The following is a 23,928-nucleotide window of genomic DNA, read 5'->3' on the forward strand; positions in this document are numbered from 1 at the left end:
TGTGGTTATAGTTGCAATAAGTTACATGAAGAAGTAGTGGTCAGTGCTTGTCTAAAACAAGTAACATCCATCAGCAATTTTGTTTAAAACACTAGAGAAAGATCCATGGCTTAGAGGATGAAACAAAGCTCGACCTGGAAATAACATCAGAGAGGTGCAACTCACAAACCTTCAGTGTACTTTATTTGATGAACAGGAAACTAATAGAAAGATTTCCACTAATTCAGACAAAGCAAAGGTTTGGAAAAGAGAGTTTTGGGTTTTATCTTCAAGCCACATTCTCCTCTCTTCTTCCTAGACCATTTCAGAAACTGTTGATTTTTTTTGCTGATTATTCTTTTCTCTTAGCTCCTTGCACTTTTGCAGGCTGTCATCAGTGAGCTACTCTTACCATGCAGGAGGGTGATGAGAGAACTGCAACTTGAATATCCAGCTTTTTAGCCCCACTGGTTTTCTCCGAGCTATAGACAGAGTACTGCACATTGAATTGATGCAGCAACCATCTATTTTAGTGAATCTCATTGTTCTACTGGATACTACCACCATTATCAACATTCACACTATGTGTGAGGACAGCTGGTGCTAGGAAAAACACTGGATTATTTTTAATACACAGTAAGAAAATCAAATTTCAAATACAGCTTGGGTGAAGTTGACACAGGGGAATTAGCAGAAGCTATCCTGCATTTAATTCTGTATTGTGTTATATTAAATTGAAATGACTACTGAGAAGGAAAAACTTGCTTAAGGCAGGTCATGGTGACACATTTCACTTATCTATAACAACTGGTCATTGCCCAAGAAGATTAACTCAATTTTTAACAAGAAAAAACACATTATAGTACAAACACTTGATTCTGCAGTACTTCAATCAAGTTTCAACATTTTTAATACAAAGCTGAACCCAAAAAATGTTCTGCATAAAATTCTCTGAAAGTTTTCACAATCAAGCATGTCCTTCAAATCCCTACGCAAAGCTCTGAGGAAAAGCAAACACAGATTCATGCTGTGCCTCACATGAGCAGAGACCTCCATTTGCCAAGTCCCCTGCTTCTATGATTAGTCATGGCTGTCATGGCCAGCTCCTTATTCAAAATAACCTGAGGGTTCTGCCAGCATAGGTACCATATCTATGTTTTCTTTAAAGAACAGGTACTATTCATGTAAGGAACAGCATTATATTACAATACAAGAGAATCAATAAAAACATGCCAAACTTTCCTGAAAAAGTGAGACAAAAAGTCTGTATTTGCAAAACTTTATATAGCAAATATAGCCTCCTCCAAGGCAGTATTCATAGATATCCATTTTTAAACTTGGTCTCTTGCAGCTCTAGTATAATATATTAACAATCAACTACCTGATTTACACTAAGAATAAAATACAGTTATGCAGCTGTTTTATTCTTGATTCTAGTGGAAAAACTATAAACCATCACACTCAGTAATTGACAAAGAATAAACAACCTGAAAAGATGACAGGATGTTTCACTCACTTTTAATAAATATTAAATGCAGTATCAACAAAGGAAAATAGCTCAGTGATTTAAAACATTAATAGGAATGAATGACAGTATAACTTTTTACAGGGATAAAGATGTTTACTGAACAACTTCATCTCCAACCCTTTAAAGAAAAAAAACTGGGGGAGGAGTTTTCTAATGAAAGAAAACTTTTACATTAGTCAACAGCAAGACAAGCAGCAGAGATTTTGCATGTAAGGTCAAGGATTGATCAGTAGTTAGAATTAATATAGCAGGCTGCACATTCTCCTGCAACATCAGAACTGTAGTGAATCTTCTCTCAAAGAACTTCTGCTATCGCTGTTTCTTTTTCCTGAAATAAGGTTTTAGCATTAAAAGATATAGAGCTGTCACCAGCAAGCAGACACAGGTAGAGTCATGCAAGGAGGTGGAATGTTACCTGATTGCACAATATAACAATATTTACTATATTTTCAGAAAAACACAAACATTTGACCTTCAGTCTTCAAGATACTGGAAGTGAAGCTTATAAATTGAAAGATAACCTTTAACTGAAGCAGGTCTGAAAATATGAATTTGAAAGAAATTATCACCATCATCACCAAAGACAAAGCAAGCTACCTGTGAAGTTTTGATGTGACTGGCTCAGGCCATAGTGTAAGGAACAATCACAGCCTTGGCATTTAGCTTGTACTGAGAAAGTACTTCAAAAGTGTCAGGCTGCAAGTCTCATGTGAAGTTTGTCCTAAATCTAGCACAAATAAAATAATTCCAAAACACGTTAAGAAAAGAACAGGAGCTGTATGTGAAGTGCAGGACAAAGTAGATTCCTGGGCTATGCTGCAAGCTCTTTCTAGGCATCTTTCAGCTATCTTTAGGCCCACCCACACCAACATCTATGCACACAAACAGAGGTGTAACAGGTCTTAGAATCCCATTTTAGCTACACTGGAGCTACACATCAGGCTGGGTGCTCCAGCCAGGAGGGAAGATAATTTTCCTCGCTTATTTCATCAGCCTGGGGCCCAGGGATGCAGGTAAGAAGATCCCCTCTGCATCTGCCATTCAATTTCTCCCTGATTTAGATGGTCTGGGAGACTGACAAAGATTAGTCTACCAATGGGCAGTGAATATTGACTCATAAGGCAACAAGAAGAATCTGGAAGAAATCATTGCAAAGGCACCCAACCCAGGCAGCACTTAAAACATAAATTATCTCATGTTTTCTTTTGCTTTTTCAATGGACTAGAATTAAAGAAATTATCTTGAACTATTTAAGCAATATAAGTAATGTTATAAATGTTTTACCCAAGGAATTTTCAATATTCATCAGACCTACAAGAAAAGAGACACTCATATCAAAAAAGCTGAAAAAATAGTGGGCTGTTGTAGTCTACAAACAGGTTCAGTATTTAGTGAGAATTCAGTTTAACAATGCAAAAATCTTTTCAGCCTCCTTTGGTAATAATTAATGGGTCAAACTAATTCTAGAGCAAACCAAAGTCATTCTCAAATCATCTGGGTTGTTCTGCAACTGTCCACTGAAGGTTTCTTTTAGTGTTTCTGAAGCCTCCTCTAGCTTTCTCCCTATGTTTTGATCTAATTATTTATGACGTTAGACCAAAATTAGCTTTCAAAGTCAGGGGCTGAAAAGGAAAAGAAAGCTCTAGAATTCTGGACTTTACTATTAATTTTCCCACTATAAGTTCCCCACAGCTGTAACTGTAAAACAACTGGAGAAGGTAAGAGGCATCTTTCTCTGTACCAAGACCATAAGACATCTATTACAAAGGCTGTTGTCCTGAGGATCTGAATTGTAATGAAGAGCTGACATGAAATTTATAGAGGTCTTTAGATAAATTGCTGGATCAAATGGTAATATTATTTTATTATTTAGTCTGAAAGAAACCAATGCACTCAATTTGTGAAGCTCATGACATATGTTTTATTATCAGTATTAAGGGATACTTGCTGCACCAGATACTGAAAAGAAATTCCACATTCCTAGCACTGTTCCTGAAAGGCAGCCAAAAGAATCTTTTAATTTTCTAACAAAAGATGGACAACAAAGTAAATTTAGTGAGGTGGCTCTGCTAGTCCTTTTCCTCCTGAACACTCCCTTAAGTCTGTCTGAGAAGCCTATCACACCTTCACCAGCTGCCCACTTAGCTGGAATCTAACAGGCACTTAAAGACAAAGGACAGGCTAGACTACACCTACACCTATAACTGGATCAAGGAGTGATACTGAAGAGAATGTCACCATGCTGCCAGCACTGTTACCCAGACTGTCTTCTTGTCTTTTCCCAGCGACTTATAAACACACTGAACAGCAAAATCAATGTAGCAAAATGCCAGGAGGAAGAGCATTGCAGAAAACATGATCATGGGCCAAAAAAAAGCTCTGCAGAGAGAAAAAAATTATTTGTAGGCTTTACAATCTGCTAGTCCTGTCTGAAGCCATAGTTGAGGCCAAGGGTTCAGAGTACAAAGCAGCAAAAGCTGGCTACAGACTTAAGGGCTGTGTCAACTACCGAGACATGACGCCTGCTCCTCTATCATTACAAACCCAAAGCAAGCCTGAAATGTGTGCAGTAACACAAAGTGCAAACACCACCCTACCCAGCTGCTTTTGTGCAATGCATTAAGAACAACAAAAAAGGGCAAAACTTCAGAGAATTAGAATTCCCCTTAAACTACAGCTAGCCATGACCAATCCCCTAGGTCTGCAGTACCAAAGGATAACTGTTAGTCACGAATCTTAAATTTAAATCTATGGGATTAGGATGACTAAATCTTCATATATCACTTTGAAATCCTAACACAAAAAAAGACTCATGACTTCCACTTCCTGGGTCTGAATTGTGGAAAACACCCCAAGTATGTGCCTACTTGGCTGCTTCAAAACTTACCTCTAATCGTCCAGGCTATGTCAGCTTATGTATATCAAAATGTGTCTTATACAATTATATTCTGTTTAATAAAGCTGCAGTGTTTGCCTATGTAGCAACTATTGTTCCACCTGAGAAAGGGTGAATTGCAATGCTGGTATGAAATGAAAGTAGATGCAGTCAAACTTATTTACCTAACTCTACCAAAAACAAACAAACAAAAGATCTCCGATGAGATCAGTGCAAACACCTAAGGAAAAAAACAGGTACCAGCCAGATTAATTAGAGATTTCAGAACAGATTTACAGTAGTTCATTTTGAAAACACTGGTACACTGGAAAGAATAAACCTGAAAGTCTGCAGAAGAAAGGCAATGCATCTGTGTTTGGAGCAGGGTAGAGGAAACACTTAACCAGAGCACTGCCATTCAATATTTCCATTGCTATATCTCTCTTGATAGATACTGGCAGTAATGGAGGCAAACATTATAAAGCTCTAAATACTAGCAAAACAACTGATTGAAAACGACTGTACTTCCAAGGGAATTCTGAGTTACCATAGCAGCCACCCACTCAAAAGGGGGAAAAGGGGGAAAATGGAAGACTCAAGAAGCTATTGTTAACAAGACAATATGCAAAGATGCTAGGTGACAAGGACATGGCTGCACTTAAATGGAACGAGATAGGCAAATTATTAGATAAAGCATAGGCTTTGTTTCTAAATTGGTTGATTGGTGAAATCACACAAGTCTAAAAGCATTTACTTCACCACCTCAGAGAGCAAGGACTGTTGGGTCAGCTCTTTGTGTGGTTTTTTTCCTTTAGGCTGGTTTTGTTTTGTGCCCAGCTGGCTGAAATAACCAGGGACAATTCCGTAACAATCTCTCCCTCACTCCAAAATTTCTGTTAACCAAAAAGAAAGCACATATTGTACCAAAGATTATATGCTAAGGAAAAAGTGAATAATATATGGAGGTCTTTATATCCATGCTCTCAATAACTGTGGTAAGGCTCATAGAAAGACTAGGCTACTGTTTTAAATCTTCTACTCCAGTGAACAGTGATGAGAAAATTGTTATTTAGGGCCAACTATCCTGATAAACATCATGGCAGTGTAAGGACATGACCCCAAATATCGGAATATTGAATTTTTTTTCCCTTGAAGTGTATGTAATAAACAGTACTTTTAGCTTCAGTCATGCTTAGGATTTAAGAAAAAAAACCCAATCAAACAAAAACCAACAAACCCAACAAATGGATCTACTACAGGAACTCCCAAGTCCTGAGAGTAGTTATTAGTGATTTAGTTAAATATAGCAGTGTCAAGCACCATGCAGGAGTAGAGTAATGACATAGGATATATTCATTTCTACAGTGACTGAAAGAGCAAATAGTAATGAAATGGATCTCAGCAGCTTTAATGTTTTATATTGCTAACTGTATATTGACCACAGATAAGGTTTGCATAAAGTAGTCTTGCTCATGTCAAAAGCCACTTCTATTAGGTATCAAACCTTACTGATGTCTGCTAGTTTTTAAAATGTATTAATACTATTTTACTTTCTGCTTTGCAGTAGCTGAATAGCTGGTTTCCTAGTTACTCTGACTCTTGGCAACAGTAGAAATCCAGCTTTACAGATGGATGAGAAATATAGGAGCAATTAAAACGAAAAATTCTGAGTATTTTCTAAAATAGCTTGCATCAAATTTAGAGTGTTTCATCCTTAGATATCTCCCCAAATAAAGACAATACTAGTACTAACTGATGATCGACATCTCTTAAACAGACATTGCTCACAAGGAACCTGTTAAATGTTACCATCAGTGCTGCAGATTTTAAGCAGCTGGTTCTAAAACCCTGTGTAGAAGCATTGAGTTGACCCACTGAGGCTGAGATCTTTGCCATGCTGTCAAGTATCAGCTTCCAGATCAGACAGGAATTAAAAGTTGGCTCAACTGGTATGTGCTCAAAAGTAATAAACACTCACACACATGTGTATCTACATGTGCATACATACACATACATCCTGTCGGCAGGCCACTGCTCAAATGCTGAGGGACAAGGGCTGACTCCTACAATGACCACAAAGCTCCACACACCTGCCTCGTTTCCCACTGACACTGTGAAGGCAGCCCTGGGCTCATCCAAAGGGCTGCAGAGGGCTGTGATTACCAGCATAGGTCAGGTAAGACACTCCCACATGCACCTGCTGGGGAGAACTTGCCCCCAGCAAAGGAACAAGATGTGCTTGCTCCTGCTTAAGACTAGAATGATATGCACTCCAAACTAAACCAAAGTTACTTGAGTGAGACTAAACAGTGACTCTTCCTCTCCCCAACCTATACAACAGCTCTGATCCAGGCAGTCAACACCAGGTTTTACCCCAGTGCTGTTCATCACTCCCTGTAAAAGAGAGGAGAGAGGGGATAAAAGGGTGGATTGTCTTGCAGCCCACTTTATTGCATAATAAGAGCCAAACTGACCTTGCATGAGGTACCTATAAACACCAATTCTGATACCAGAAGACACACAGGGATATTGAGAAACATGCAGAGATCAGACATAAATAGAGCTTACCCTTCTGTTTCACCTTACCAAAGAACATGGCCATGTGTGATTCTACTGATGTGAACTGGGTTAAAACACAGAGAGCTACCACTACCAGTCAGAGGAAATCCCTACCCTTACTCCTTAGCATACAGCAAGGGACTGTCCCACACACCCTGGAAGTGGGGGAAAAGCAAGCCAAGGAACTGAGTACCCTAAATCCATACATTACAACCTTTATGGACAACTTGTCTTCTCTTAGCATTGTCCTGGCTTTCAGGGCTCAGAAATCACTACACCTGTCAGAATTAGGCCAAATGAATCATTCTCACAGTAACTCACAGAAGGTTTGCATGCAGAAAAATCATCCAATTTTGGGCCTTATCTTCTGCCCATTCCTCCCTCTTCCCCCTCACAGTGCCAGCCATTTGCTCTCAAAAATACAGTGATATTAAATAATGTAATATACTTACAGCCAGATACATAGCTGCATATATGCTTAGTGCTGCTTCTTTGGATGGGAAAGTCTTTCTGGCTTTCATGATAAGGTCTGGATTTCCAGTGCAGGCATGTACGCTACTGATGAATTGGGTATACTGTTTACATCCAAGTGCTGTATAGTTGGGTTTACAAAGTGCAAGAAAATGGGGTGCAAGATTCCCTGTTACTACTTGTCCAGCATTTACAAAGATGTCCGTAGCAAACAGTCCAAATGCATAAATTCCTAAAGAGGGAAACAAAGAGTTAAATTTCCTGACAATTTATAGTATTTATCACAGCAATAGACCAGCTTCTTCCATTCAAGAACATGAAAAATCCTCCCATGTACTGTACCCTAAAGATCATGGCTCATGCTGGAGATGGTATTTTCCTACAAAACTGCAGCAGCAACACTGCAACGTACCCACACACCTGATGGCTCTCCCATCTTTCATAGGAACACTCACCCCTTGTGCAAGGAGCCTGCTTTCCTAGGCCCCACAGCCATGCATACCCCCCTGTTTGGGATAGCTGGCTTTACTGGCCACTAACTTTTGCCCATGTTCACTAAACAGAAGTGACAGAGGGAAATTCTTCACCCGATAAATCTGCTTGAAAACCAAGGTCAGACCCTGATGGAGAAGTAATTTGTGAAGTCATAACACACACTGGAGAAATTTTTTTTTCTTCCCTCTTGCAGCTGTAAAGAATCTAAAGTACTAAATAATTCAATATTGCCATGCACCAGTTGTCTTCATCTGCCTGCTACTGGGCAAAACTCTATGCATGGCATATTAATCACAGCATCAACACAGTGAGCTAAAGATTTATATATTTGAGGAACTACTTATGCTAAAGAGTTTTTTCAATCAGACATATCAGCAAAGCACTAAGCACATGCACTCATTCATTAGAATGTAAATGCATGTATATGATTATAATAAAAGAAAACAGATTTCTGCCATTCTGAGGTCCCTCTCCGTCCTTTTGTAAATAGAAAATGAGCTCTAGAAGAACATGCAAACACAGCAGCCTGACTGGCAGGCAAAGCCAGTGGATGCTTGTTCCAATTCCACCTGAGCTATAGATTTCCTTCTGTATTTCTATGGGCCAATCACCTTACCTTTCCCATACTCCAATTCACTGGGAATACAGGGTGAGATCTGGAAAATCCAAGTTTCATGGGGCACTATGAAGACTTTAATGGATCAACATCCCAGCAGACATAATTCCACAGAAACATACACTTATAAAGGTTAGGATTTTTCTTAGCAAAGCTAGAGGACCAAGGCTGATTTGTGGGATCCTGGCTGGTCAGCAATATCATACTAATGTTAAAATTCCTCCCAAGATGCTAGACTCTGTGGGCAGCACTTTGTGCCTGGCCATGTCACTTCACAGAAGAGCCTTTCAGCCAGTCCCAAGGGTGTGCACTGCACAACACAGCCCGACACATCACTCTGGGGGAGCATAATGGGCAGCAATGCCTCATCTGCTGCAACAGCAGAAAGTCTTTGTCCACTCCTGACACCACTACCAAATATTTTTTGCTTCTGTGAGGAAAGAAGGGACCAGTTAGTGGGAAAAAAAACTCAGGCACTGATTACACAGAGAGGAACTGGAGTGGGAGAGGCTGCTCATCATCACTCTGCACCTCCTCCAGACCTATACAAGAGAGTCTCCTTACAGGGAGCAATCGCACTCTGGGAAGGCAGGCACAGTTGTTACACAAACATTGCAAACACAGACACAGCTGCACATACCCTCCCTCCCCCTGAGACTGGAGCACAGAGCAGGATTAGCTGCCCCAAGGCTTCATTCCTCCAGCTGTTTCCATGAGAGAGAAGCAAACAGCAGAATTCAGCCCTGCTATGGCATCCCTACATGTAATAAAAAGCAGCATCTGGAAATGTCCAATACACATTTTGAGTGGTGGGACTTCTCCCTCCAAACACATTTAGAACAAACTAAATAGAAAAGATGACATCTCATAGCTACTAAATTCAGTGGGGGAGTTTCAGCTCAAACCAATGTAGCATGGATTTTGCACAGTTTTCTGCAAGAGACTATAATACAATATTCAAGCTAAGAAAGCAGCTAAATTGGCTTGGCTTCAAAGGCACATTTATATCCCAATGTCCTCAACTTTGGGGGGTGTGTGTGTGTGTGTGTGTGTGTGTGTGTCTATTTTCTATCAGCTATAGATATGGCATAAGGATACCACCTTTCTCTACTTCAGCCCACTTCAGGCCTGCTGGTTGTTCTTCCCCCCTAATGATCCCAATTCTTTCTACTTTTACTGCTGTTAGTGCAACTGTTTTTAATACAAACTTCCAAAAAGCTTCATTTGCTACCTAAAAGGAAAACTGCACCTGAGTTAAGACTACATGAAATGTTATATGGTTATCTGAATATTTTCCCCAGGTCAAAATGAAGACATAAGTGATCACTCCCAGCATTCAGAAAATGAAAACAGTAATTTTGCTCATACCAAGGAATCGGATGGTCCTGCGCACCAGTGGATTTATATAACAACAGTCTCCAGTTAATATTGTTTTCTCTTGGTTTTCGAAATCCTTTGTAGCTAACTGCAGACAAAAGACTGCAGTTTCTCCAACGATAATCTTAGGGGAGGAGAAAAAAGGGGAGAGAAATGATGCATTAGATTACAGCAAGTAAAATACACTAATATTACAGAGATAGACATCTCATCTGAAAGAAACAAGACCAAACCAGCACAAAAGACAGCATAAGTGAATCAAGTTCTGTACATTAATCTTCTTACGAGGGAAACATGCCTTATGGCTTGCTTTACTTTATTTGCCTTAAAAGAGAATAAATTATTACAACCAGCATTTGTAGTCAACATAACATAACCTAGTTTTCAGGATGAGGGAAAACAGAAAGATCTATTCAAGAACAACAGATCACATAATGCACAAGATGTGGACCACAGTCAAGGCCTAATCCTGCAAGATGCTGAACCTTTCATTTTCCCACATGGCATTCACTGACAGCCAGCACTTCGCAGGGCTGAGCTTTAAATTCTGGACTATGATAGAGAGAAAGGGGGGAAAAAATCATAACAGAGCTCCTGTTCACATTAGAGGTTGGATTTGCCAGGAGGTACTTAACAGAATTTGATTCACATTTTACTAGCTAAAGTCTGGCTTTAGCTCTGTTCCTCAAGCTTGAACAAAGTGTCACCACTGATATTTTAACATTAAGAATGGCCTGTTTCATTTTCACTCCACCAAAATAAATTTCTCATGTCTACAATTCACATCATAGTTGGCAAAACCCCATTAAAATCACCAAATGAGAAAAAATGTATTTTGAACATGAAATATTTTCTCTAGGTTATGTATTTACCTGTACAACAAAGCATGACCTTTGATTTATTCACAATTATGGATTGAGACTTGACAGTCAAAGCCAAGACTTTAAGCAGATATATGATACAAAACCTTATTGCAGAGATAATTTAAAAGCAGAGCAGAAGGGTCAAATACTGGGTTCTAATCCTGATTCACTGTGGGACTCACAGGCAAGGCCCTTCCACTCCTCTACATGAAAAACTTAAAGCTTAATGGCAGGTACATCACTCTTTGATCAACTAGAATGAAGACTATCAAAGTGAAATCTTAATACTCCACAAATACAACCAATAAGGCCATCAATCTGATTAATTGCTGAGGTTCTTCTAAACCTTTGCCCTAACAGGAAAATATAAATATTTTCATATATCACAATAGGTTTGAACAATTCTACAAAATAAATAAAATCATCTGTGGACACTGGCTCACATGCACATTTTGTTGTCAACAGGAAGGATGCAATTAATGACATTCCTTAGCTGTTTGTAGATTATGCAGATACCCTTGAGCTAAATTGTGGAGGAGAGTGCTATTTATAAATAATGTGGAACAAGTAACAAAAATAAGTCTGAAGGCAAGTATGTAAAAAGCAAAATTTAATTTGTTACCAAAACCGTCATTATCTATTACTTTAGACTGGCTTCAGATCCTAGTGGAATTTTTAGATAAAACAGAAATTTCAATACCTGAACTAACAAATATCCTCTCTGTTGTGATGCAAGCAAATTTCCAGCTCAGTGAAGTAGAATTTCTTCAACTATAATCAGTAAATTATCAGTATTTATGAAAAATAATAAAACCTAGAATTCAAGATCATCCAAATTATGAAGAGAATTCAACCCAGTGATCCCTATAGCTCTCATGAAAAAAAAAATACCAAAAAAAATCTCTTTTAATGTGATTCATAAAGGAGAGAACAGAAACATTAATACTTTTCGTGTGAGTCACAGTAATGCTTTTCTTTCCTCTCAAGGACCAGGCAACCTGAATAGAGTCAGATTTTGCCTTTAATTCTTTCTGCCAAACTCAATAGATTGCAGTAAAATTTTCACAGATTTTGAAACTCCAGGAAAGGGCAGAATTCAGCACAAAGGAAGCATCTGTGAGATACAGTGCTCAACCTTTTGCAAGAACACCCAGAGTGCCAGCAAGCTCAACTCTCCAGCTCTGAGCAGAGACTGAATCTGCTGATCTAAGAATAAAGGTTGTCTTCTTGCCTGGTAGGGAAGCTGGCGTTTACTAAAGAGAGAACTGCTTGTTCAGTTATAGGAAAGGAGATTCTCACTTCCAGCAATGTCTTCATCGACTGCATCTAGATCTTTGCTGCTGCCAAGAGATTTTCCCTGTCTTTCATGGTGACCTGTATGAAGAAAACCCTCTGTTCCAAGAACAGCAGCATTCAAGTTCTTAGCTGAACAAGACTACTCTAAAGGTGAGCACGTAGGTGCAAGGGTCAGAAGGATGTGGAATTTGGCCAAAGACAAAGCTTCTGCTACAGAAGGCCCAGTGCTCCACTGTCAGTAGTATTAAGAGTCATTGAGCACACAAGGCATTCATCTCTATGCTTCCGTGGATTCGCTTCGAGAGAATCCTTCTAGAATTTGGCAATAAATACAGCTTCTTTATTTTTCTGTACTGGCAGCTCAGCTAAAGCTGTTCTCCTTCCTCCATCCTTCAGAACAAGCACTGCTCATCTCAATAATCAGCCTATTGATGTTTCAGAAATGGAAGAAAAATCCTTTTCAATTTCAATAAATCCCAGAAGAAATTCTTCCCAGTGCAATTTCTTCCCCTTCTTCTCTCCAGCATCACTGGCAATAATCAGCTCTATAGGGCAGAGAAAAAGGAGAGCAATAACCCCCCTGCACTTTACAGCAATTTACATGCCTGGTATATTCCTGGAAAGAGCAATTTCTGTATTCCTGCTGGCACAGGAACCACCATCACCCCTTCCATTGCATATGCCAGTTGCAACCAGCCAACAAATGGCATTAAATTTAACAGAATTATTTGTGTGCTTCTTCTCTAAGTCTTGGGGCAAAAAGTTATTGGAATATTCCAAAACTGGCAGTGAAAGATTGCAATAGAGAATATGAATGTTCTGACAACGTAAACACCCAGACAAAACTACACAAGTTCAGGTACAGAAATACAACTACAATGAAAAAGAGAGGATATTAGAAGCACCTTTTACCTTATTCTACCAGGGTCATACTACTTCAAATCACTGTACAAATTTCCCAAAGGTATGTATTAAAATTCTTAGCTCGGAGATATTTTAACAGTTTTTAAAAGCAGGGGAGGCCATCCTTCCCTAAGGCCATCCTTCCATTTTGATATACAGCTACAGCATATAAATTATAAGGAAAAGAACAATTTTTTCCTGAAGTCTAGCAGTACAAAGTGCAGGCTCTCCCGTATTCTGAAGGATGTATGTATAAACAACTTGCAGAGTCCTTAGACAAAGACAGTGTACATAAGTGTTGCAACAAGGAGTAAGACAAGGATGATAATTTACTCTTATGGAAGGATATAAAAATATTAACCCAGCAAAAACTGAATTAGAGAAGTTCTTGAAACCATCTCCATGGCAATTATATCCTGTCTGTGATGTGACAATCCATTTGACAGCCAGGAACAGAATATGAGAGTGATGTGATCTAAAATTAATATTTCTTCTTGTCTCACCTCTTAACTCCATATTAATATATTAGCTGATTGAATTTCATGGTGTGTTTATACTAGTAATACATTTTTTGCATTTATTGCCAACCACCCTTTGTGGCAATACTTGTCCCTTTCCTTGTTTTCTCTCAGGATTCTTATAGCATTTTGCACACATTCCCTACACTGATTCCCTCTTCTCAAGTCCAGGTTTTTTCTGTATTAGTCATTTTTCTGAATTCAGGCAAGCTGTGCCTAGTTTTAGCACTGCATGTCAATTTAAAAATCTAATTTGTCCTTCCATCCAGTATATTCTTAACTTGGTTCTAAATTCTGCATTCTTTTCAACTCGAAATGTCAAGCCTGACTCATTCCAAATATTAGAGCTAGAGCAAGTCTGACATTGTTGATTTTCCAGTAAACTGACTCCATAAACAAATGTCCCCTAGTGTCTCCTATGCTTTACAACAGCCAGCACCTATATAAGTAAGTGACCATAAATCTGCACTTAAAATAATAATGAGGTTTACTTTATGATCAACATTTTCATGTATTTCACATAACTCCCTATAAAGTCCCAGGACTTAAGTGAGACTTAAATATTCACTTGCATGACAAGATATCTGAAGGTACATGAATATGTTTAAAGAAGATAAATCCTGAAACATAAGGTTGATAATCTCTATTTGGGATTAAATTTCTCTGTATACAGAGAAATTTAATCTAACACCTACTTTAGGCTACAGAAATGTTCAAGAAATATTTTACACAGGCCAGGGAATGTCACAGAATACACGATTCCCCCTCTGCCAAGTCTCAGGGTTATCCTGTAACTACAGCAAGCACTTAGATAGATGAGTAACACTGAAAAGTGGTTACTGCATTAAAAAGACCACTAAATATTCATCCATGTGCTCAACTTGTCAAGGTAAGAAGAACATTTTACAATACTGTGCATTGTAGTTTTCCTTCCCTTCATTTCATTCATTGTGTTTCTCCCATTTAGGCATGACTTGAACAGTAACCAAGGCTTCTGTGAGACCATCTTCAAGAAACAACCTTGGGGGAATGAGCATCTCAGGCAGCCCATAGCTCTGCTTTTCTCTCTAGAATGAATTGCCTTGTTCCTCCTTATCAGGCAAGAAGGGAAGATAGGAAATGGAGCTAAAAATCTTGGGGATAATTTACATATCTCTAGGAAAATTGCTATCAATTAAAGTGCCTGGCCTCCCTATTCATTTAACTTATGAGTTCCCACTTAGTGTGGTGCAGATCTCTTCTAAAAATAGGGCTTTTATATGCTCTGTTATTCCTGCTCTTTACCTTGTCTTTTTAACTTTGAGACCATGGGCTACTCCTGGCCTATTTTCTCTTTAAAAATGCCATCCATGTACTGTGCAATGAGCACAGTGGCCTCAGTTTGGGAAATTCAGCAGCATAAACCTTGGCCTTTAGTGATGCTCAAAGTAAAGCTCCACTCTCCACTTGAAGCTAAAATTGTTGAGCGAGGTGACAGCCCTGGCAGGAAAAGCAGCAACAGTATTTCCAGCAGTAGCAATTTCAAGCTCATTATGCAGAGCTTTCCCTTGAGGCCATTTTCTTTGTGTTTTTCTTGTTCTCATTGCTTCTTGCTTGCTTAAACTGACAGCAAATGCCCTGGTCAATTTTCAGAGAAGTACATTTTCTATAGTAACAAATGACCAGTAGCTCTGCAGGAAATGAAAAAATAAATCCTAGATAAATCTGTGTGGTATTGATTAAATATAAAATATCCTCTCTTGCATTTGACATGAGGATATAGGACCCTACTGCATAACAGCTTCTAAACGTCTACAGAAAAGATGTAAAAAACAAAATTGCTTTTCTAAAGAAAGATTTTGAAAAAAATACTCAGCCTTTTTGAGCCAGTAAATTTTGTTTTAAAAATATGTACTGCCCATATTTTTTTTGAGAAAAATACTAAAACTTAATATATTTGGTCATGTCACTTACAAAAGCAGTAAAAAATTACATATCATATACTGAAATATTATTTGCTTTACTTAGTTCTCTGTAGTGTGAAGTAAGGCTATATGGTACTAAACAGTAATGTTGCTTTTGACAGAAACAAATATTCCTTATTTCCCTTTTTAATACATTGTAGACATACTCAGTATGTAACAATGGTAAAGGCTGCTCTCCTCACAAATTTGAAAGCAAGAGTATTTGAAAGCAAGAGGCACACCGCAGCCAAGCATCTATAAGCAGGAAGCCAGAAATTAACCACATGAGTACATCATCACAGACACATGGACAACTTCATCATTCACAGAATTATCTTCATTCATTACCACATGAGAGGAAAAAAATGAAATATTTTAAAGTACAGTGTCTCTTAAGAGCTTTCTTTTTTCCTTTACTGAGCAATTGTTCATGTGTGCCAATGGCATCTCCTCTGGAGCCCATCTGTGGTGTCCAATGGGCAAAGCCTCTGCAGAGCAGCACCAGGGCTGAAATCACACAGTGCCAGAGCAAAGGGTAATCATGTAAAAGGTCATTTAGAGAACCAGTTACCAGGCCCTGCTGTTCCCAGAGTAACTAAGAGAAGGCCCCATGCCATCACCAGAGGGCCGCAGCCCATGGCACATGAGAGCAGGGCCTTGCATGGCACTTGATCCTCCAGGACTGAGCACTGAGCACACAGCCCAGGTGGTGTGCCTGCCCTGCTGGGCTGCCCCCCACACCGAGCTCTGCATTCGGCCCTCTCCACCGCTGTGTTTGCCATTGCAGCTCCTGCCTGCCCTGCTGGCCTGCCCCCCACACCGAGCTCTGCATTCGGCCCTCTCCACCGCTGTGTTTGCCATTGCAGCTCCTGCCTGCCCTGCTGGGCTGCCCCCCACACCGAGCTCCGCATTCGGCCCTCTCCACCGCTGTGTTTGCCATTGCAGCTCCTGCCTGCCCTGCTGGGCTGCCCCCCACACCGAGCTCCGCATTCGGCCCTCTCCACCGCTGTGTTTGCCATTGCAGCTCCTGCCTGCCCTGCAGGGCTGCCCCCCACACCGAGCTCTGCATTCAGCCCTCTCCACCGCTGTGTTTGCCACTGCAGCTCCTGCCTGCTGAACCTGCCTGCCCTGCTGGGCTGCCCCCCACACCGAGCTCTGCATTCAGCCCTCTCCACCGCTGTGTTTGCCACTGCAGCTCCTGCCTGCTGAACCTGCCTGCCCTGCTGGGCTGCCCCCCACACCGAGCTCTGCATTCAGCCCTCTCCACCCCGCCGTGTTTGCCATTGCAGCTCCCGCTCACGGCTGCTGAACCTTTCTAACCACTGTGAGATGAAGAACACGCAGCTGCTCTGCACTGCAGCTCTCCAGGCGATTAGAAATTGCCAGGATGTGGGGAACATGCTCAGGAACGCCAATGTGGCAGTCTGGGGGCCAAGTAAGTGTCTGGCACCTGGCTCTAAAACTATCCAAATGCTGGCAGCTTTACAATACTGACATGAGCATTCTTGCTGAACACATTGCAATAGGTAGTAGAGAAGAGACACTCATGAGAATTCTTGCCCATGCATCAAGCTTTTCTAATTTTAAAAAATAACATCAAAAAACTAGAGAAAAAATGTTATTCTAGAGAAAATCTCTACATCTAAAAAAGCCCTAGTAAATGGTGAGGGGAAGAGAGAAAAATTAATTCAAAACTGCCTTCTAAAGGCATAAATTCACATCTCAAACTGGGAAGTACTTTAGGCTCAAATACTCCACATACGGTTATCATAGGAAATTCTTACAGTTTTTAAATTTTTCTCATTTTCTTTTTACAAAACCAAGGATCCCATTATATAAAGTTAATGAACTCCACACATCACAAACACACCTCCTTAAGAAAACGAGTTGTAATATGACCAGATACCATTCAGATATCAACTGATTTAATCTCCTGATCTCTGATGGATACATGAAAAAGGTTGTTGTTAAACATAATTATTTCATTAAGGAGTCTGAAAAAGAATTCTACATCAAAATTTTTCATTTTTCTCAAGCACTTAACTTCAACCTTTAAAATACTGTAGTATTTGTGAAGGAAAAATAAAATGTTCAAAGCTCCATGATTTATCTTCTCTACTAGAAGATGAATTTCACATATGTTCATCTCTGCACTCAGCTGTATCAAGGAAGTCTTCCACTGGACTTTGAGTGACACATGTGGAGAACACTGTGGTTCTTTACAACCTGGCCTTGGTGAACCCCTTTGTTTCTTCACTGGCCAAGAAATCTGTACATTGTTCTGTCTGCTGAGGCACACTGGTATCCTAACCCTTCTATGCATATTGAAAATATGATTCCTTGATAAACACCATACCAATGCATCTGACACCCATATCAGTGATCATTCCCAACAGCAATGCTATTCTGTATTTTAAGCCTTATCTGATCTATGCAACTGCACTTTTCTACCCAGGATGAACATTCAATTGCAAAATTCAGCATAAACGGCCTTTCATCCCTGTTTGAATAAAATCTGATTACATAAAAGGCATCTCTTAAAGATTCCAGTCACAAAGTAGTGGTTTTACAGTCAGTATATGACTGTAGCCAACTGTTCTCAGAGGCTCAGAAGAAGGAGAATATCTGCATTTCTTGCTTTTCCCACTGTCTTACCTCTAGCTCATTTCTACTCAAGGCCAGTGATGTTTTGCAGATATATTATTCCAGAGATCAGTTCAAGGAAAGCCACTTTCAATGAATTATCATTGCCATCAAACAATGGAAAATGGAGGACCAAACACTGAAACAGTGTAAGTACCCTGTGTTTCAACAGAGTTATGAGAAAAACATGCTGTACATAAGATTAATACCCATAAGATTCCACAAAATTTTTTTCTGGATTTTTGTGGCAAAATATGAATGTCTACAAAACAGACACATAACTGGTTTATTACTTATGTTTATTATTATAAACTACTATTTGATTCATAATTATAAATTTAAGTAGACAGCTCAATAAAATAATTCTAAGCTTTTTAATAAAAATTACCTTCAAAATAAAATATATCTCTTTGTAATCACGTAAGAAGCTCCACTCCTACTAATACTGGCCTCTCTATAAGCACCTCTTCCTTTTTCTTTACCTTAAGCTACAGTGTAATTGCCAACAAATGAAATACATTAAGATGTTTAACCATTTTCAGTTGAAATCCAATGTAGTAAGCTCACTAACTTCAACAGGAGCTGGATTAGTTGTGAAAACTATAGCACTCTAGGTCAAGAGCAATACCTCATCCAATGTCTGGAAATAGGTCTTAGATATGAATACTGTTCAAGAAAAAAATAAAACAAAACTAGGGAGACAATCCAATTTTACAGAGAAGCAGTAGCAAATATTTGAGAAAGAAGTTTAACAGGTCAGATAAAACAGAAAGATAAGTCAAAAAACACAATGTCCACTCCTGAACATATTAACTTATAAGTCATTCTTCTAATATACTTTACATCTTTACACTGTAAGCATTACTGCAAAGAATCCAGGTGTCATTAAAATGAATTTTAAACACTTTAAAATCCCTTGCATAGAAGGATTTGGTCTAAAACTAAAACTTATTTTGAGCTGTCTCACATTAGGGTTACTTGTGCATAATATGTGCATTCAGCATAAAACCAGCAGTAAAATTATTCAGTAACAAACCCTGACAGTATTAATCCACACTTCTAGCACCTCTGAGAGCCAGGAAACAAGTGACCAAATAGAAGCTTTCAAGCAGAGACAGCACCTTGCACTGACACTGGAGTAACACAGTCAAAGAGAATACAGAAGTTAACTTTTCGAGTTTCACTGACCAGGCAATGATGTTATTCCCAGAACAGTCACTAGAGATGCTGGTCAGGCAAAAAGGATCCAAAAGAAAAGAGATCAGAAGTGCCTCTTCTAGTCTCACATCAAACAACTAGCATGCCCAGATATAAAACAATGGGTGACCATTCCCCCTGCATCTCCTCCCTCAGAATTGAAAGCTGTAATTCCACAGTGTGCAATTATTTCTCCTTAAGAATGCTATTACAATAAATTAGGATACTGAAATGATGTTTATTAAAAACAAAATCTTAATGATGTCATACAAGTGGGGGTAGAGGCCTGTTTATGAACACCAGAAGCTTTAATAATTATTTACCCCTACTCAACAAGGCAATGGGAATGAATTAGCCAGCAAGCTTTTTCACAAAAATTGTATAGCAGTAGCATATCCCATTTATCCTTATCTGATAAATACACAAGTAGAAGAACCTTTTCAATAATGATGCTGTATATTCTGTGGATCAAGTATGGTGGCTTTTCTTTATGGTGGGTTTCTCTATGGTAGGTTTTCTGCAAATATGATTTGCACCACTTTTGTCACTCTTTCAACTCTGCTACACAATGTCTATTTTACTGCTCCTACCACAAATCCAGATGGCTGCAGATGTGCAGCTGGCAACATTATGTTGTCTGACCCTGTTTAGAAGTTTACACAATGCAGTGCTTGAATTAAGAGGAAGTCCCAAGTGCCCTCATTGGCACAGCAGCCAATGAGCTGAAACAGGAGTAGCAAGAGTGGGAAATTTCAGCAAAAAATTTCTTAGTACAGGAAATGCCTACAAGACAGAGGGGAGATTGTATACTTTGCTGTGAAGACAGCAGAGCATAAAAACAGCTCTTTAAGGCATGCAATGCTATTCTCAAAACTAATTGCAAAGTCTATTGACTGAAGTAAACCCAGCTACTCTTCTTCAATATGTGACTGTATCTCTTTCCACTCATGAAATAGTGGAAATGGTTTACCCTAACAAGGATCATCTCCTTTGCACAGATCTGTAATACTAAATATGCTGCTGGCTTTATCAAATATCTTGAAAAAAAGCTCAAGTGGTGAGAGAAGTGTTTTAGGGATGAATGAGTCTATTTCAAATTTTTAGATCTTGTGAAGCTCTGTCACTGACTGTCTTCAAGACAGACTTTATAATAGCTGGTTTTTGGTCCTATCTACGAAGAGAATAAAGGATATTATATAAAATACATACTGTTATGTAAATGTACAAACACATGCTTTTTTTAGCCAGTCTTGGATGTAATCATTATTGGAGCAATTTAAATTACTACAAAGAGAAGTTCAAACCATGCTGAAAGGTGCTTGCACACGTTCAGTGATAACAACATAAGTACTCTGGTGTAAATGAATAAATTCTTTGAGGCATGACATTTTTGCCATTGGTATTCAAGGTTAAAAGTACACATGAACTAAACTATGGATACAAGTCAACCATGTAAACATGACTTTTTCTGGCAACATATTGTGCATACACACTTGCATATGTAAACATACTTAGTTTTTTAAAGAAATAGTCTCTGCTCTATGATTTCCATCTACTCCTAATCACACACTAATCACAATTCAGAAACAAAAGAAATACTGAGTAAAGCTGCAGTACTGACTATTAAAATTACAGAAAGAGAAAAAGATTCCAGAAAAAAGATTCTATCAGCACCAAACTCATTCACACACAGCACTTCACCTCAGGAAAGCCTTGTGATTTCAAACAACACTGAAGCATGTGATTAAACTCCCTCAATACCAACATAATTCATTAACAATATCAAGAAAACAAATTAACAATCTAGCTCTTGTATAACTGTTTGTGCACAAATCTCCTAGTGTTTTACAGAGAAGCCTAATTTCACAACTACCATTTGACAGCAAGGCATTAAGGCTATGTGTCCATCCTGCTTGAGTGGTCAGATCCCTTTACCAAGGCAAAGCCTGACAGAGCTCACAGCCCAGCTCTGTACATTCATTCTGCCAGCTGCAGATGTCCCCAAACCACTCACATGGCCCAAGGTCAATCTGCCTACAAATTTCATCTGCTTTTGCTAAATGCTCCAATTGTGATCAAGCTCCGACCGTGACTGACTGAAGCTGACTCCAGTCAAGCGTGAGCACTTGGCAAAGGGGCTCATCCTAACAGCTGGAATGTCCCCACACCATTCACATGGAACATGCTTATGGCCCATAACCTAATGCAAGCTCCCCAGTCCTCCCCTGATGCTCCCACTCATGTCTGTGCACTTTGAATGCATGATGGCAGTGGCCTCAGGCCCCATGGCAGAGCCTTGATACACCCAGCAGGGCCAAGGACACTCCTCACAGGAACAGGAAAAGCAGAACCTGAGCAGTGGAGAGGCTCTGGACATCCAGCTCACTCTATGTAAGTATGACCAAAGTAATATCACTATATGCCAAAGCCTGGGCATGTCCACACATGGTTTTGCACAGAGCTGAACTCCTGCACAGACCTGCACTTGGTAGGTCAGGCTCAGCCATGAGCCAATGCACCCTGTGAGGCTCCCCCTACTCAGCACGGCCCTGTCATGGACAGCCTGTGCATGCACTCTGTAAAACCCAAAAAATGAACACATCCTGGGCTAAGTCATTATTAAAGCAGGTCAAGCTCAAATACTTCACCTCATGGTCCCCACAGGCTGCAAGTTCATGTCATTGGTTAATGCAGCTCAGCTGGACCGTGATTAGGAAATCTTTAAGCAGAATTAATTCAGTCATGTCTGAGACCTAAATTGCTACAGACAGGTCACAGAAATCCCTATTACTACCCAAAATAACTATACTGGGAAGCTGAGTTCCACTTACTGATTTTAATATTCAACACTTGATTTATAAAGAGCCAAACTATACATTGATCAAAGAAATACCCAAAATATTACTCAAAATTTGAACAATAAAAAATAAAATGTATGACTGATCCTTTTTAGAGACAGCATGAAACCTACTAACCTAAAACAACAGGTGTTTCAAAATGCTGTATAGAGAAAGAAAAAAATAAAGTCTGGATAGCAGAATACTGTTAAGCTGACTTCTGTTCTTGGCAGCTGCTTTTTTCTTAATTATTTTTTAGAAAACTAAAAACTCCAAATGCCTTCATACATGCTCTTTAACCTGACAAGGATGAGAGGCAAGAAGAAAAAACAGCAGAAATAGAAAATAATGTTTTTAAAACATAGCTATTCTAGAATTGGCTGTACATTAACAAGTGCATATGGTTATTGAAATTTTCATATAAATCTAAAATGCACAGTAATCAGGCAATGGATATTTATGATACATTTACACAATTCACACAGAACTATAGACAATAAGTTGCCCGCACTGGCAACCACAAGTGGAATTCACAACCCAAGTTTTCATACAGTATAACCAGGAAGGTTTTTATGGTGCCTTATACCCCAGGAGGGGCATCCAGAACTAAGAGTCAGTTTGGAATCAGTACTGAAAAATTTTTTACACTAATAGATTCTAAAAAGCCTTTATACATACAGTCATTTTTCTATTGCAGGTTTGTCATCATTTTACATTGAAAATAAATATATTCTGATCCACAGGTAAATAGAAGTGCTCTTAGTAAAGGCAGTTCGCCCACCAGAGATAGCAAGTGCTAGAACTGCTTTCCTAGTCACTGTCCAACACCACGGTCACTGTACTATGTGCAAATACAAAGGACTTTGTTTTCAATAGATATTTCTCCTTAAAGCAGAATGTCTCATATACCCCTTTTTGAGTGCCAGATATGGTATATCCACTTCAGCTGGACTTTTTACTTGCAATCTGTGAGGTTACCACATCTCTGCTAAATAAAAAACCATGCATGATGAAAGCTAGGCCATCGTGCACTTCAGTGTATCTGAGAGATGCTGCAAGAGCATATAAAGCTTTTTAAACATCACTCTGCTTTTAAGGCTGAAAAACACAGCTAAAGCTACTTACAATTCCACTTTGGCTGTCATTTATTATGTATCATATGGACAGCCATCTCCTCAATCCTGCATGATGTACAATGAGCAAGAATTGTTTAGCTAAAAAACTGATTATTACTTCAAGCCTACTATTTTAGATTATAAACAACGATACAAACTCCTTAATCGCTCAGGATTAGTTGGATTAACAATTTCTCACTTATACATAAGTGCATCGTTTGTAGGACAAGCAGGCATTCAGCTGTTGCAAACAGAAGCCTGCCTGCCTTGTTCACATCTGCTTGCCACTTTACTTCCAGAGAACCCATCAAAGGATGAAGCATATGGCCTCGATATTGTTAGTGTTTGTAAATCACATGCATACTAAGCAAGCAGAAATACATTCCAGTGCAAGTACAAACATAACTTGTGCAGACACCATTCATGTAAGCCATCACAGTACAACAGGAAGACAGACAGTTAAAGAAGAATTCCCCAGAAAACACACAGTGGTTCTGAATTTTTAATTGTTTCTCCAGGTTATAGCTCTGTTGGATTAGTGGTTTAATGCTGAGATAAAACCAGCATCAGACTATCAAATCATGTATTTGTCTTGCTATGTGTCCCAACAGGCCAATACTGACATCTGGTACACAAAGTTACTGCAGACCTAACAGCGTGATTTATTTTTTTTATTCTTAAGTAGAGTTGCAAAGCAGTTATCCATTCACAAA

General features: G+C 39.2%; 1 protein-coding gene across 1 annotated transcript in view; it reads right to left on the reverse strand.

Annotated features, from left to right (window-relative positions):
* Positions 1–23,928, reverse strand: part of PLPPR5 (phospholipid phosphatase related 5) — a 45,219-nt gene that overhangs the window by 13,678 nt on the left and 7,613 nt on the right. The window contains exons 2-3 of the mRNA XM_030226304.2: positions 9,892–10,024; positions 7,394–7,644 (exon numbers count right to left, since the gene is read on the reverse strand). Of these exons, the coding sequence (XP_030082164.1) occupies positions 7,394–7,644; positions 9,892–10,024 (384 nt within the window). The remainder of the gene's footprint in view (positions 1–7,393; positions 7,645–9,891; positions 10,025–23,928) is intronic.

Source organism: Serinus canaria, chromosome 8 (genome assembly GCF_022539315.1).
Source record: "Serinus canaria isolate serCan28SL12 chromosome 8, serCan2020, whole genome shotgun sequence".
Classification (NCBI taxonomy): domain Eukaryota; kingdom Metazoa; phylum Chordata; class Aves; order Passeriformes; family Fringillidae; genus Serinus; species Serinus canaria.